The following is a 12761-nucleotide window of genomic DNA, read 5'->3' on the forward strand; positions in this document are numbered from 1 at the left end:
TTTTTTTTTTTTTTTTTTTTTTTTTTTTTTTTTCTTTTTTTTTCTATGTTTTCTTTTCCTTTCTCCGGTCCCCAAACGAAGAGATAGAAGACTGACCCGTACTAGGCCGACAAATACTCCATCCCCGTCGTAGTCGACGAGACCATAGGGTCCTTCTGCAACATCGACGTTACCCCAGTATCCGACGTCGTGATCACCTCCACCACCAAGGCCGTCAGCGGTTACGCCAACGTATGTCCCCTTTATCCCAGTCCCCCCTTTTTTTTCTTTTTCTTCATTTTTTTCCTTTCCTTCTTTTTACACTGAAAACACGAACTAACCCTCATACTCATACACTAGGTAATGGGCGGCTCCATCGTCCTCCCCCCAACCTCTCCCTTCCACACCCCCCTAAAATCCACCCTCACCACCCAATTCCGCAACGAATACTTCCACGCCGACGCCGTCAAGCTGCTGGCCAACTCCCGCGACTATTTCGCCCGTTCCGCCACCCTCAACGCCAACGCCCTAGCCTTAGCTACCTTCTTACACTCGTACACTCAACCTCGGCTAGAAACGCCGTCGTTACCTGCTCTGGTGAAGGCAGTTCTTTACCCGCCTTTTACTGATACACATGCGCATTACCAAGCTATGATGCGACAACCCTTTGCCCAGCCGCTCCAGCAACAACAACCCCCAACGGACCCTCAACAACACCCCACAGAGTCACAAACACCAACCAACGCGATAAAATTCACCCCCGGCCACGGCTGCCTCCTCGCCCTAGACTTCCCCACCCTCCAAACAGCCAAATCCTTCTACAACCACCTCTCCGTGCACCACGGCCCGCACCTAGGCGCGCACCGCACCCTAGCTTTCCCTTTCAACGACGCCATCTGGGGTACGGCAGACCCCGAGGCCGCCGAGTATCTCAAGACGTTTGGAGCGAATCCGGAACAGGTAAGGATTAGTGTTGGGTTGGAGCCGGTGGGGGAGTTGATTGAGGCTTTTGGGGCGGCGCTGGAGGTTGCGGGGGGGGTTTTGAGGGAGGAGTTGGGGGGGAAGGTGGAGGCGGAGTAGATGGGAGATGGAGAGAGAGAGAGGAGAAGGTTGGGGGAGGAGGAGAAAGGATGAGAGATGGAGAGATGAGATGAGATAAGATGAAAGGAGAAGAGAGGTGAACAGACAAAGACATACTGGCGAGAGTAAAAGGATAAAATCATCGCATTGATTGCATTTGGCTGCACCTGGCGTAGCATAGGGTACTCAAGTTCAGTTACACTACAACTCAACATATCGCACCCGTTACCCTTCGTGAATGGGCAAAGTGTTCGTGCTTCAGCTCATGCCACAGCCCAAGCAGCTAATCTGCTGGAACATGGGCCGGCCATCAACGAAAAGGACCACGTTATCAGTCCAGCCTTTCCCACGTCTGAGAAGCACAAAAGTCTCGAGCAAAAGCCCCAGCTCAACCGCCCTGGGACCTGTAAACTAGGTGACAAGGCTGAAAGGTCAGAAGAGCGCACACTTTATCGCCCTTGGTGGTATTCCCAAACCATTTCCCAAATGCGAACCGAATTCCGATGACATAAACTCACATAGCCGCGTCGCGACTCTTGCCCCTTGAATCAGTCAAGCGACACATCTGCAACTGTCCAGATCTTGCAGCTACCCCGTGAAGTCCCCGATGGAACCCGTCTAGCCGCTGCGAAGTGAGCACTTATTTGAAGTTCTCCGGGTGCAAAATGCCGTGCATGTTGCCCTGCTGCACACGCTCCAGAGTCAGGGCAGCAATCAGCGCAGCGCCCACACCACTGCCATCCTCAGCGGCCAAGATCTCAATCGGGTCCTCCTCCTTCTCGTCCGTCTTCTCGGGCCAGTCGAGGATCTCACGGAGCGCCACGGCGCCACGGGCCTTGAAATGGGGGTATTTGTTAAACACGGAGCCGTCAGCGCCGACGTGGCAGGTCTTGTAACCCTTCTTGATGCTGATGGCTGCCACGCCGCAAGCCGAGAGACGAGCCGCGCGCGTGCCAATAAGCTCGGCCGTGCGGCGGATGAGCTCCAGCTCGGGGAGGTTGGGGGTGATGTTGAGCTTGCTCTGGAAGAGCTCCAGGGTCTCCGACAGGTTCTCAAAGGGGTCCCTATTCGCTTAGTTAGAACATCCCATCAATCACATCAAATCTCTCTCAAAGGATCAGAACATACTCCTCAATGGACGACAAGAAGGACGAATCCAGCGAGTACGGCTTGCGCAGCTTGGCAATGTCCTGGTTCGCAAAGATGTGGATCTCGTGATTATCGTGCAGGTCGACCAGGATGAGGCGGAAGATCTCGCCGAGGTAAAGCCCCGCAATCATCTTCTCGAACGCCTGCTGGCCGGGGCGCGGTGAGTCCTTGTCGATCGCGACATCGTACTGAGTGCGCGGCAGCACCTGGTGCTCGTTGTCAAAGGCACCCCACTCGCAGTTGATCGCCATGGGCGTGTCGGCCGGCAGGTTAAGGTGGGCAAGCTTGGGGATCGAACCGCAGTCCTCGATGTAAGCCGCATTGCAGCCGGTGCCAAAGATGCAACCGATCCGCATTTTGGGGTCGGTGTAGGCTGAAGCGATGAGTGTGCCCGTGGTATCGTTGATCAGAGCAGTCAGCTTGATGGGAACGCCCTGTTGCTAGTTAGCGGCGGTTTACTCCTGAAAAAGTGAGGACTCGTGAATAAAACCTACCCGCTGAGCCAGAGCAGCTTCAAACATGGGCACTACATTGTGGCCCTCAACACCGGCAATGTCAAAGCCCTTGGTCCAGCGCTGCAGGATACCCTCATCAATGTAGTTCTGGGTGGCCGGGTATGAAAAGGTGAAACCGAGCGGAATTTTATCCAGCTTGCTCGCATCACCGTGGTGAGTCTCAATAAACTGCTGCAGGCAGTCGGCAATGTACTCCCACAGCTCGTCCGACTCGCCCGTCTTCAGCTCATCCGGCATGCGGTACTTCGATTGGATAATATCAAACTCGGATTTCTGCTCCGTCAGAGTCACCTGGCACACCCGCAAGTTGGTGCCGCCCATGTCCAGCGCCAGGAAGCTGCCTGTCTCATGCCCGGTCGGCCGCGACATGACCCAGGTCGGGTTCATGGGCTATCGGACGGGTTAGCAAAGGATGTTCGTGAACGTGGTCGCGATCCTAACTTACAATACTGCCGCCTGCCACACTCAGGCCTGTTACTCGTTAACAATATGCTCTTTCTTCGCGCTTAGTCGTTGCGCGGTAGCGCTGCACGTACCCTTTGTGAGTTCATTGATGAAGTGATTCGTGATCTCCTTTAACTTGTCGGTGTTAACGGTCAATAGCTGCTCCAGATCCTTGATCTCCTTGATCAGCGACCTGGGTGCATCGTTGAGCGTGCCTGTATCCACAGTCATGGTTAGTCGCTAAAGGGGTATCGCGCGCTCTATGCCTTGCGTTGTCGGGCGGGTATGTGGTTGTTGTAGCCGAAGAATTGGTGAGAGCGCCTCTGTAGGGAGAAATAGAAGGGAAAAGTGGAAGAAGTGGAAAGAGGAAAAAGGTATCGGACGAGAACGCGGTTGTAGGTGATTTTAGGATAGAGAAGGGAGTCCAGTTGTTTTTCCGATGTTGCCATTCCGATGTCTTTGCATCCTCAATTCTCTCTCTGCGGGCAAGGTAGGCAAAAAGGGAAGAGAATAGAGAATCCCAAAGCAATCAGTTGACCGGGTATCGGGAAACAGGATGAAGAGTGGAGCGGGGAGTACAACAGACGGTAGAACAATATGGGACGGTGTTTCAAAAGAGAGAAGGAACGGGCGTGGGCAGGTAGAAAGGCTGCTAAGGCGTGTTTTTCAGACAGTCCGCGAAGTCCGACAAGTCCGCGAGGCACTAGGGACTTCACAATGCCCTCGTGAAGCCAATGTCACAAAGCCACTCCGAATAACCATGGTTCGCTTCGAGAAACTCTTGTGCACACTTGTCCAACTTTGCCTCCTTTTCGTTGCCTGCTTTCGAGTAGCACCCAACCCCAGATAAGGTGAAGGTAGAACAACATCAACAAGACCAACATGTGAAAAAAACGGACGAGCTTCCCCCAACCTCCACATCAACCACTACCTCTCCCAGGGGCAAGGGAACACAGAGAGAGCAGGAGCTACCGCCAAGCACCCAATGTGTTCCCTTACCCCTAAGTGGCAGGCGGCATCCGCAGTTGGGGGGCTGCCGTGGCAATCATCGTGAAAGAGGGTCATGGTGGAGGCCAATGGATATTTGGGCCGCAACGGGAGAAAGACGGGAGAGCTCGTTTAAGCTTAAAATCACACGTACCGGTACCCTTCCTCGACGGGGGAGGCTTCGGTCCTAGGCCAACCATGTTGAACTATAAAATTTGCAGCGGTGCAAGGCCGAAAGTATGTGATGGCGTTTGAGGTCTGAAGATTGTGTTGTGTTGAGAGGTTTGTTTCCTTTCGGGGACTTCACTTTTTTTCACGCAGGTCAAGTAATAGCTCAGAGAAGGCTGACTGAGATACGTCCTAGTATCGGACTTGTGTCGTCAACCCAAGACTTTAAGCTCAGGGGAGTGCCGGCAGGGATGCCCCTCTATCTATCCATCGGGAGCAAAGCTCACAGCACAGTGGCAATTACCCCGCACCCCAACACAGCTGAGTTTGGGGGCTTTGAGACCGTTGATATTTTGCCAAGTCCGAGCGTGGGGGGTTCGCGGGTTAGGGTTATGTGTGAACTGATTTTGTTTTTAACCCCTGGATATGCCGCTAATTGTTTACCTCGCCCCTGAAAATGCAACGGCGCTACGCTACACTCTACAATTCCTGATAGCCCCCTTAAAATATTCCTCGGTAACAATGATTGACAAAATTGAATTGCTGTAGTCCAATAACTCGTATTCAGCCCTCACGGTGTTCTGACGAAAATTGCAGCGTCACCGAAGGCTTGGGTAATATCAAAGTGCTCTTCTCGGATGTACTCGTTTAAAAGCATGGTGCGGACTCGAGGTGCGACTTCACTAGGATCAAAGTTAGCACCTGGTCCGCTAGTTTAAGAGTCGAGGGTCACCAACGTTAGACGGGGCCGCGAGATCACTAGAACGAGCGGTCTCGCAATGTCGGCAATGATTTCCAAGACTGGAATGTTAGGCCCAACTGAAATGACCACGCTCCCTTCGTCAATCTCGAGCCAGATTCTCGGATCACTCAACACGGTGATATCCGCATCCTCCAGGACCGCTTTATCTACCGGATCGTAGATAGGGTCTTGAGCAAAGCACTGGACGATGCGCTGCTTCTTGCAGCTGGCCTCTACGAGATCTCGTACGGCGAGCATCAGTGCATGTTGCGACATGCTATGGTCACGCAGGTCCGCGTCCTCGAACCGCGATATGGTGCCACAGCCCACCGCAACGACGTTGTTGATCTTGGGCATGATCTCGCTTGATTCAATGAATGAGTGGAGGCCGTCCCGTGCAAAGGCGTCATCCTAGGATTGCCGCTCGCGGTAGAATCGCTGCAAGACGGTGTGGCAACTTCGGTCCAGCCAGGGGCTAAGCACGGCGTTGGTTGTGGCGTCGTAAATCTCCGTCTCTAACACGATACCGATGGTCAGGTAGGCGCCCTCCGGATTGGAATGCGGGCTGCCCGCAGCTAACATGAGCCGGCGGATACCGCGGTAGTCGAGACGGGGTTTGGAGCTATAGACCTGAATTAGCCCAAGCCGCTGAACGCCTGCGAATACAAGACACACGTTTTGATCCTGCAGCCCGGCCAACGGACCTTTCCCCCGTCGGTGACATCCGCTCCGAGTTTGAAGAAGAAGTCCACAATTATGCCGTCGATTCCCATAAGCGAAACGCGATGCTCTACGTTGGGATGCTTTGCGCACAGGTCGAATTGCTCGGCAACATTCCGAAAAATATCCTTAGAGAACATTTCACATCCATCGTTATACAACGACCGGATGACGACCTGGGTGAAAGTTCTGTCGCCTTCGTCATTCTCCAGGAGCTCTATTCCACAAGAAGCTGATGGATCGTCGTGGTCGAGTTCAGCGCGCGTCAGGACAGTGACGTTCCCCTCGTCATCGAGGCGAAGAGCGACCACAGGATCATTTCTTCGGCGGGGCGGAGACGCGGCCATGAGGAAAGGTGTCAGATGACGGGATTTTTGATAGATTGTTAGGGGGCGTTCGAGTAGCAAGTTTGCCATAGGGTTTAACTGAGGTTTAGAAGGTCGAAGTGAACAAGAAGTTGTTGGCCGGAGTCCATGTTGTTATCTCGAACACAGGTGGGACCTGCAAGGAGAGGATGTAGCTGGGGCAAGTGCGACAGAGCTTCATTGTTGTAAAAATGTTGGGGCTCTCTAAACCCCATGCTACTTGCTTTGCAGCCGGTGCATCATAGTCTCTCCCAATCCACAGTTGGCCTCCCGCAGAAAGTTTACCTTTCATTGAGCCTCGAAATATGAAGTGTTATGGAAGACAACGGCATTTGCTGCACAGGGATTGGCCAATGGAAGCGCTCCCAGCGTCTCGTCTAGGCCCCACATATGGAAGGCGACAGGGGTTGTTTCGGCAACGTAAGCTTTTCGAGCTGGCTGGCAGCTGCCGTCAGAAGGCCACGATGATGGAAGTCAACGGGTGCATCATATCGGCCAAACCCTTGTTTTCTTTCCCCGTCGCCCACTCCCTTCTTCCTTTGATTTTCCAATTGGCGGCCACGTGAGGTTCATGAGCCTCCTGCCGTCGCTTTTTTCACGATGAAGACGTCAGGCGTCTTCTCGGCGCTCCTGTCGCTGCTGTCGCTGGCCTCGGCCGCGAGCTCCAAGTCAAGCAGCAGTAGCTCCACCACACTTCCGTCCACCTTCCGACCACCCCAAGTCTTCAAGAACGCCAATCTGGTGCACATCATCTCGGTCGAGAAGAACTACGTCAAAGAGAACGTCAACGTGCTCGTGCAGAACATCGACAAGGAGGCCCAGGATGAGTACTTCGTGCCGTTTACGGCCGACCAGCTATCGCGCCTCGGCGGGGTGGAGGTGAAGGACCGCAAGGACAGCAGCGCGGGGCCGTTTGTCGCCGAGGTGGTCGAGTTTGACAAAGACAGGTAGGCGGAATTGAGTCTGGAAATCCGGGTGATTGTTCAATTCGACCCCCAGACGCTGACTGGCACAGTGACATCCAGTACCTCCGCATCCGTCTCCCCAACGCCCTCGCGCCAGGCGCGCAGCGGACCCTCGGCATCAGCTACTACCTCCTCAAGGCCTACAATCCCCTCCCAGCCTCGATCAAGCAAGAAGAGAAGCAATACCTCTCCTTCCCATTCTCAGCCTACTGGTTGTCCGCCTACGACACGACCAAGCAAAAGACCGAAGTCAAGTTCCCATCGGGCGCAATCCTCGACTATACCAAGCTCCCAGGCAGCGGCGACGTCGAGGAGTTCCCGCAGAAGAAGCTGACCTACGGCCCATTCGACGAGAAACCCGCGGGGGCCACCGAGCCCGTCAGCGTGCGCTTCGAGTTCAACAAGCCGGTGACACACGTTTCGGAGCTGGAGCGCGACATCGAGGTCAGCCACTGGGGCGGCAACGTAGCCTTTGAGGAGCGCTACACGCTGCACCACCGCGGCGCGAACCTGTCGTCGCTGTTCAACCGCGTCAAGTGGCAGCAGTCGCAATACTACCAGCCCAACTCGCATGCGCTGAAGGAGCTCAAGTTCCCGCTGCGCCCTGGCAGTGCCGACCCGTACTACACCGATGTCATTGGCAACGTGTCGACATCCAAGTTCCGGAGCAACAAGCGCGAGGCCTTGCTTGAAGTTAAGCCGCGGTACCCGTTGTTTGGCGGGTGGAAGTACCCCTTCACAATTGGCTGGAACTCGGACGCCAGCCACTTTTTGCGGAAGACGGCCGCCGGCGGGTTTGTGCTTAACGTGCCCTTCCTCGAGGGCCCGAAGCAGGCGGAGGGTGTTGAGTATGAACAGGTGCAAATCCGGGTCATCCTGCCCGAGGGAGCCGAGTACGTTATCTTTTCCACTTTCCCCAATATCCCTATTACATCCCTTGACTAACCCCCCCAGAAATGTGCAATACCACACCTCCATCCCAACCCAATCCATCACCTCTACCAGCGTCGGAGTCCACAAGACCTTCCTCGACACCATCGGCCGCACGGCCCTCATCATCAAGGCTCGCAACCTCGTCGACGACTTCCGGGACCGCGACCTGGTCATCACATACGACTACCCGCTCGCGGCAGCCCTGAGGAAACCACTGATTGTGTTTGGCAGCGCCGTGGCCGTGTTTGTGAGCGCGTGGCTCGTGGGAAATCTGGAGCTGAAATTTGATGCGAAGAAGAAATAGATCCCGGGAGGTGGAAGTTGAATGGGAAAGGGGGTAATATAAAATGGTCTATTTTCGGCTTTTTTTTTCTAGCAAGGGTTTTCTGATGTTGTATGTTGTATGTATCCTACGTCTGTCTGTTTCCCATGGATTGAACATTAGAGGAATCGGCAAAGCGACAAAACGGTCCCATCTATCATGCGTGCCCTAACTATGTAGCCGTTGTCTTGAGAATCCCAGTACGAACCGTCCCGTCTTGACTCATAAGTCGAGTCCACCGAGTGGAGCCCTCATCAAAACAAGCGAAGGGTCCGATGGTGTAGTTGGTTATCACGTCAGTCTAACACACTGAAGGTCTCCAGTTCGAGCCTGGATCGGATCATGAGTGCTTGAGAGGGGTGAACGGGGTGGTTGAGAGATATCATGCTGTGAACTCTATTTTTTTGGTTTTATTTTTTTTTGTTTTGGGGTTTGCTAGGCGGCGTCCTTGTGGGCTTGGTGTGGGGAAGAGGGGCTGAACTTTCACAGCGGATATTTAGCACAGTACCAGTCGGCGTGCGTTCAAGATTTTGACAGAGAGGGCAGAGAGATCTCCTGGCCGGCCTTGACAAAAGAGTTTCGCCCGGGACGTGAGTTGTTACGACTCTACGGGTACTGGCTGGGCATCGTCATCACCGTCAAGGTGTGGGAGCACAAAAGCTTGGCTTCGGAACCAATGTAACGATGGGAATGGACCGGCAGATTCAGGGTCCTGCTAAGCCACCCATGCATGTGTTGACAATAACCTTGTTTTTCTGGACATCTGGTGGATGGCCGGGGGGTTGAGGCTGTAGATAAATCTCAGGAGAAAACCGCGATCGGTTCGAGTCACGGTTGAAACCATTCTCTGGTCTTTACTTCTGGCGCCAACCTTCACTTCCACACCTTCTTCACAAAGACAACGAAACCACCGTGCCATCACCAAGACCAAAATCGATTACCCCCTCAAAAAACAAACCCAACCACAGCCACGCAAAAACCAATCAAAATGTGCCTCAGTTCACTATGCCTCCGATCAGACCCAAAAGAGAAGTACTACTACCGCGAAGAAATCGTCCCCAATCGGCCTCGCTATTACACCAGCACCACCCACAGCCACCACAGTCATGGCCACAGTCACAGTCACGGCCATCACTACTCGCCCCGGGCTAGCTACTCTAGCACTGTTCGGTACTCCTCCCCTGGGCCAAGGGCTACGGTGGTTAGTTACCAGCGGTCGAGCACGCCGGTGGTGTATGCGACGAGGTGAATGAACTTATGGGGTGGGTGGTGGTAGAGGGTAGAGCGTTAGGGATAGGGTTTGGGATGGTTTGGATGAGCGGGAGAGGTGCATTTACTTGGACTGGGATGGTCACATAGTGCTTGGGTATGGGCGGAGCGAGGAGTAATTTGTAATAAATTTCGGTTAGATTTGTGTTCCTCAATTATTCACTGCATTGCCAAACTCCAACATACAGATCGTTGTGAAGTGCTGAGTCGCGTGAAGTGACGGGGGAACGGAAGCGGCTATGACGTCATCTCTTCCTCCCACCCATCGCAGGCCCCCCATGACGATGCGCTTCCAATCGAGGCACTCAAAGGAGCTAACCTCGCCAGGATTTGCTGGTTGATGTGTTATTACGTCGGAGACAACATAATAGTTTGGTTAATGCGAAGATGGCTTGGTTGGGGCAGATAATTTGTCCCTACGTTGAAGGGGTGTCCTGACAAAAGTTAAATCTAAGGGGGGATGCATAAGAAGCGTACATTCTACGGACAATATCATCATCGCTTTCTTTCTGCTTGAAATCGCGCGTTCAAGATATCAGACTGAGCGGCCAAACGGACCACATCGCTCATTATAACCAGTAGGCACTTGCCTTTACTCTTTTGATACCAGGAAGGAGCACTCGAGCAACCATATTCGTTGGGCTCTTGCTGAATCAGGACAGACTCATCAGGCATATCTGGAACAAGAATCTCTTCTTGGAAAGACATTGTAAATGAGACTAAGATGTTGTAAGTCTCTGTCTCCAGTCCGTTTTCTCAACCACAGCCATCAACCACAAAGTCATGTCGCGCAAAAGCACCGAAAGCTCCCGGCACTTCTCTCTCTCGTCCCAGTGGTATACCATCTCGCCCTCACCCATTGAGCCATCTACTTTTGTTCCGCCTCCCTCTAACTAATCATCCATTTACTATATAGGAACCGCGCCCTCTCCTTCCGGTCCTCCAACCGCTCCTCCGGCGGCGGCGGCGGCAACAACAACCCCATCACCTTCTCCGGCGCGCCCACCTCCAACACCAGCACCTTCAACCACCACCACCAACAACAGCACTCCACCCACAGCAGCAACAGCACCCGCAGCTCCCGCAAGCCTTTCTCGTTCCCCTCGCTACGCGGCAGCTCCCAGCCGGCCCTCTCCAAACGCCTCCACCGCCTGATTAAGTCGGCCAACACCCTCGTCTCGGCCCACGAGTCCGCCGCGCGCGAGCGTCTCTCCATCGCTACGCAACTTTCTGAATGGGGGGAGCAGACTGCGTCTACTTCCACTCTCTCACCAGCCCCTACCAACCACCACAGCAACGGCGGTAGTAGCGGCAGCGGCAGCGGCCCCCTCCATTCGAGCAAAGACACCGCCATCTCCGACATCAGCGACAAAATCGGCGTAGTGCTCTCCGAGCTCGGCGAGCAAGAAGAAGCGTACGCAGCGCGGCTGGACGAGAGCAGGGCGGTGCTGAAGGTGGTGCGGAATACGGAGCGCAGCGTGCAGCCGAGTCGGGATGGGAGGCGGCGGATTGCGGACGAGATGGCGCGGCTGCGGGCGCGGGAGCCGCAGAGTGCACGGTTGGTGACGCTGGAGCAGGAGTTGGTGAGGGCGGAGGCGGAGAATTTGGTGGCGGAGGCGCAGTTGGGGAATGTGGTAGGTTTTTTTCTTCTTCTTCTGCTTGTCGTGGCTCGTGTTTCTTGCCGTGGTTCGGTGGAACCCCTTGTCCCAAGGGGCTTTACCTTACGTTATGTTTGAGAGACGCAGGGGACAGGTACTGATTACCGACAGACCCGACAGAAACTCAAAGAGTCCTACACCATCGACTTCCTCGCAACCATCGAGCGGGCCGAGAAACAAGCCATCCTCGCCCGCCACGGCCTGCGGCTGCTGCAGCTTATCGATGACCATCCCGTGGTGCCCGGCGACGTCCGTCCGCCATACACACATGCGGCCCAAGCGCGCCAGATTCTGAACGATGCCGAGGACGACCTGCGGGACTGGACGTTGAATGAGGCGGCGTTGCTGGGGGAGGCTGGCGGTGATGGTAAGACTGTTATTGTCAATGCGGGGTGTGGTGGTGGTGGTGGTGGTGGTGGTGGTAGTCAGATGGTGGGAGTTGGAGGTGGGATGGGACAGGGGAAGGGGAAAGAGAATGTTAGGCCTGGGAGGGGGACGGAGGGTAGTGAGGTGGATGGGTTGAGTGAGAGGTATTAAGACTTTGGAGTATGAGGGGTGTGTTGGGTATCGGTTTGTTATTCTCTTTGGTTATGATATACCTAGCTGCGACGGTTTATTGGGAATGGTTGTATGCGACTTCTTTTATGTTTGATAGAAGCATGGAATTTGAAATACACTGATGTTTACCACTCAGTAGCCCATGGTTCATGACACATTTACCTATTCATTTCTCAGAAACATTAACCTTCAACTCTTGCTTCTTCAGATCAAACACTCGCAGTAACCCTCCTCACACTCTTCCTCGGCCCCTCTCCACTAACCATCACAGCCCCCTCCATCTCCAACGTCCTCATCACCTCCGCAAACTCCCCCGACTCAACCGGCACCCCAGCCCCCTCCGCCAACCTCCTCGCCACCTCCGCATACCTCACCGCCTGCCCCCCGGCCGTCAACTCACTATCCAACAACCTCACCACCGCATCCTTCATATCCGCCTTCTTTTTCCTCTCCGCCGCACTCGTCCCCTCCGTCAACAAACTCATATCTATCCGTCCCTGGGCGTCGGTAGCAGCTGTTTTGAGCGCGGATTTGATCAGGCGGACTGCTTCGCCGACGTCGTCGGGAGTGACGACCTCGGAGAGCCGCATTTTGGCGTGGGCTTCGGAGAGCCGGATCATGGATTCCAGTTGCCGCGTGGTGGCGGTGATGCGTTTGTCGGCTGTGCGGACGTCTTGGCCGAGTTTGCGCATTTCGACATAGGCTTCGACGAGGGCGCGGCCGGCGGGGGGGGTTATGGTGGGGTGGATGGTGGTGCGGGCGAAGGAGATGTAGGAGGTTAGGAATTCGATGGGCTTTTTTGGGGGGGGGGAATTAGTTAGTTATGGCCTTCGGGATCGGTTTTCGGGTTTTGCGTGAGGGTGAGAGAGAGAGGGAGAGAGAGGGAGAGAGAGGGAGAGAGAGGGAG

The 12761-nt window shown here is 54.5% G+C and overlaps 7 protein-coding genes and 1 non-coding gene across 8 annotated transcripts; 4 read left to right on the forward strand and 4 right to left on the reverse strand.

The window, feature by feature from the left end:
• Positions 1-105: 105 nt before the first annotated feature.
• C8A04DRAFT_33446 (pyridoxal phosphate-dependent transferase) lies at positions 106-1059 on the forward strand (the record flags this gene model as incomplete). Its single annotated transcript, XM_062782465.1, has 2 exons — positions 106-231; positions 340-1059. Coding segments are annotated over 2 exons (846 nt in total), but the record flags the coding sequence as incomplete, so codon positions are not given.
• A 640-nt stretch (positions 1060-1699) lies between these two features.
• C8A04DRAFT_40995 (hexokinase-domain-containing protein) lies at positions 1700-4354 on the reverse strand (the record flags this gene model as incomplete). The annotated part of the gene is made up of 6 exons (XM_062785138.1): positions 1700-2123; positions 2188-2642; positions 2703-3113; positions 3169-3194; positions 3260-3382; positions 4309-4354. The coding sequence occupies 6 exons, from the start codon at positions 4352-4354 to the stop codon at positions 1700-1702; spliced, it is 1485 nt and encodes a 494-aa protein (XP_062632458.1).
• Positions 4355-4893: 539 nt separating this feature from the next.
• C8A04DRAFT_33448 (uncharacterized protein) lies at positions 4894-5421 on the reverse strand (the record flags this gene model as incomplete). Its single annotated transcript, XM_062782466.1, has 2 exons — positions 4894-5005; positions 5060-5421. The coding sequence occupies 2 exons, from the start codon at positions 5419-5421 to the stop codon at positions 4894-4896; spliced, it is 474 nt and encodes a 157-aa protein (XP_062632459.1).
• A 54-nt stretch (positions 5422-5475) lies between these two features.
• Positions 5476-6131, reverse strand: C8A04DRAFT_33449 (uncharacterized protein; the record flags this gene model as incomplete). The annotated part of the gene is made up of 2 exons (XM_062782467.1): positions 5476-5686; positions 5740-6131. The coding sequence occupies 2 exons, from the start codon at positions 6129-6131 to the stop codon at positions 5476-5478; spliced, it is 603 nt and encodes a 200-aa protein (XP_062632460.1).
• A 618-nt stretch (positions 6132-6749) lies between these two features.
• C8A04DRAFT_33450 (Dolichyl-diphosphooligosaccharide--protein glycosyltransferase subunit 1) lies at positions 6750-8351 on the forward strand (the record flags this gene model as incomplete). Its single annotated transcript, XM_062782468.1, has 3 exons — positions 6750-7096; positions 7165-8007; positions 8069-8351. The coding sequence occupies 3 exons, from the start codon at positions 6750-6752 to the stop codon at positions 8349-8351; spliced, it is 1473 nt and encodes a 490-aa protein (XP_062632461.1).
• A 287-nt stretch (positions 8352-8638) lies between these two features.
• C8A04DRAFT_t152 lies at positions 8639-8712 on the forward strand. Its single transcript has one exon. It is a non-coding gene; the product is annotated as a tRNA-Val (tRNA).
• Positions 8713-10421: 1709 nt separating this feature from the next.
• C8A04DRAFT_33451 (putative sphingolipid long chain base-responsive protein) lies at positions 10422-11833 on the forward strand (the record flags this gene model as incomplete). Its single annotated transcript, XM_062782469.1, has 3 exons — positions 10422-10474; positions 10555-11272; positions 11408-11833. 3 exons carry the CDS (start codon positions 10422-10424, stop codon positions 11831-11833), a joined length of 1197 nt encoding a protein of 398 aa, XP_062632462.1.
• Positions 11834-12063: 230 nt separating this feature from the next.
• Positions 12064-12546, reverse strand: C8A04DRAFT_40998 (uncharacterized protein; the record flags this gene model as incomplete). Its single annotated transcript, XM_062785139.1, has 1 exon — positions 12064-12546. The coding sequence occupies one exon, from the start codon at positions 12544-12546 to the stop codon at positions 12064-12066; it is 483 nt and encodes a 160-aa protein (XP_062632463.1).
• Positions 12547-12761: the final 215 nt, after the last annotated feature.

The sequence above is a fragment of the Dichotomopilus funicola genome, assembly GCF_033296635.1.
Source record: "Dichotomopilus funicola strain CBS 141.50 unplaced genomic scaffold C8A04scaffold_149, whole genome shotgun sequence".
Classification (NCBI taxonomy): Eukaryota; Fungi; Ascomycota; class Sordariomycetes; order Sordariales; family Chaetomiaceae; genus Dichotomopilus; species Dichotomopilus funicola.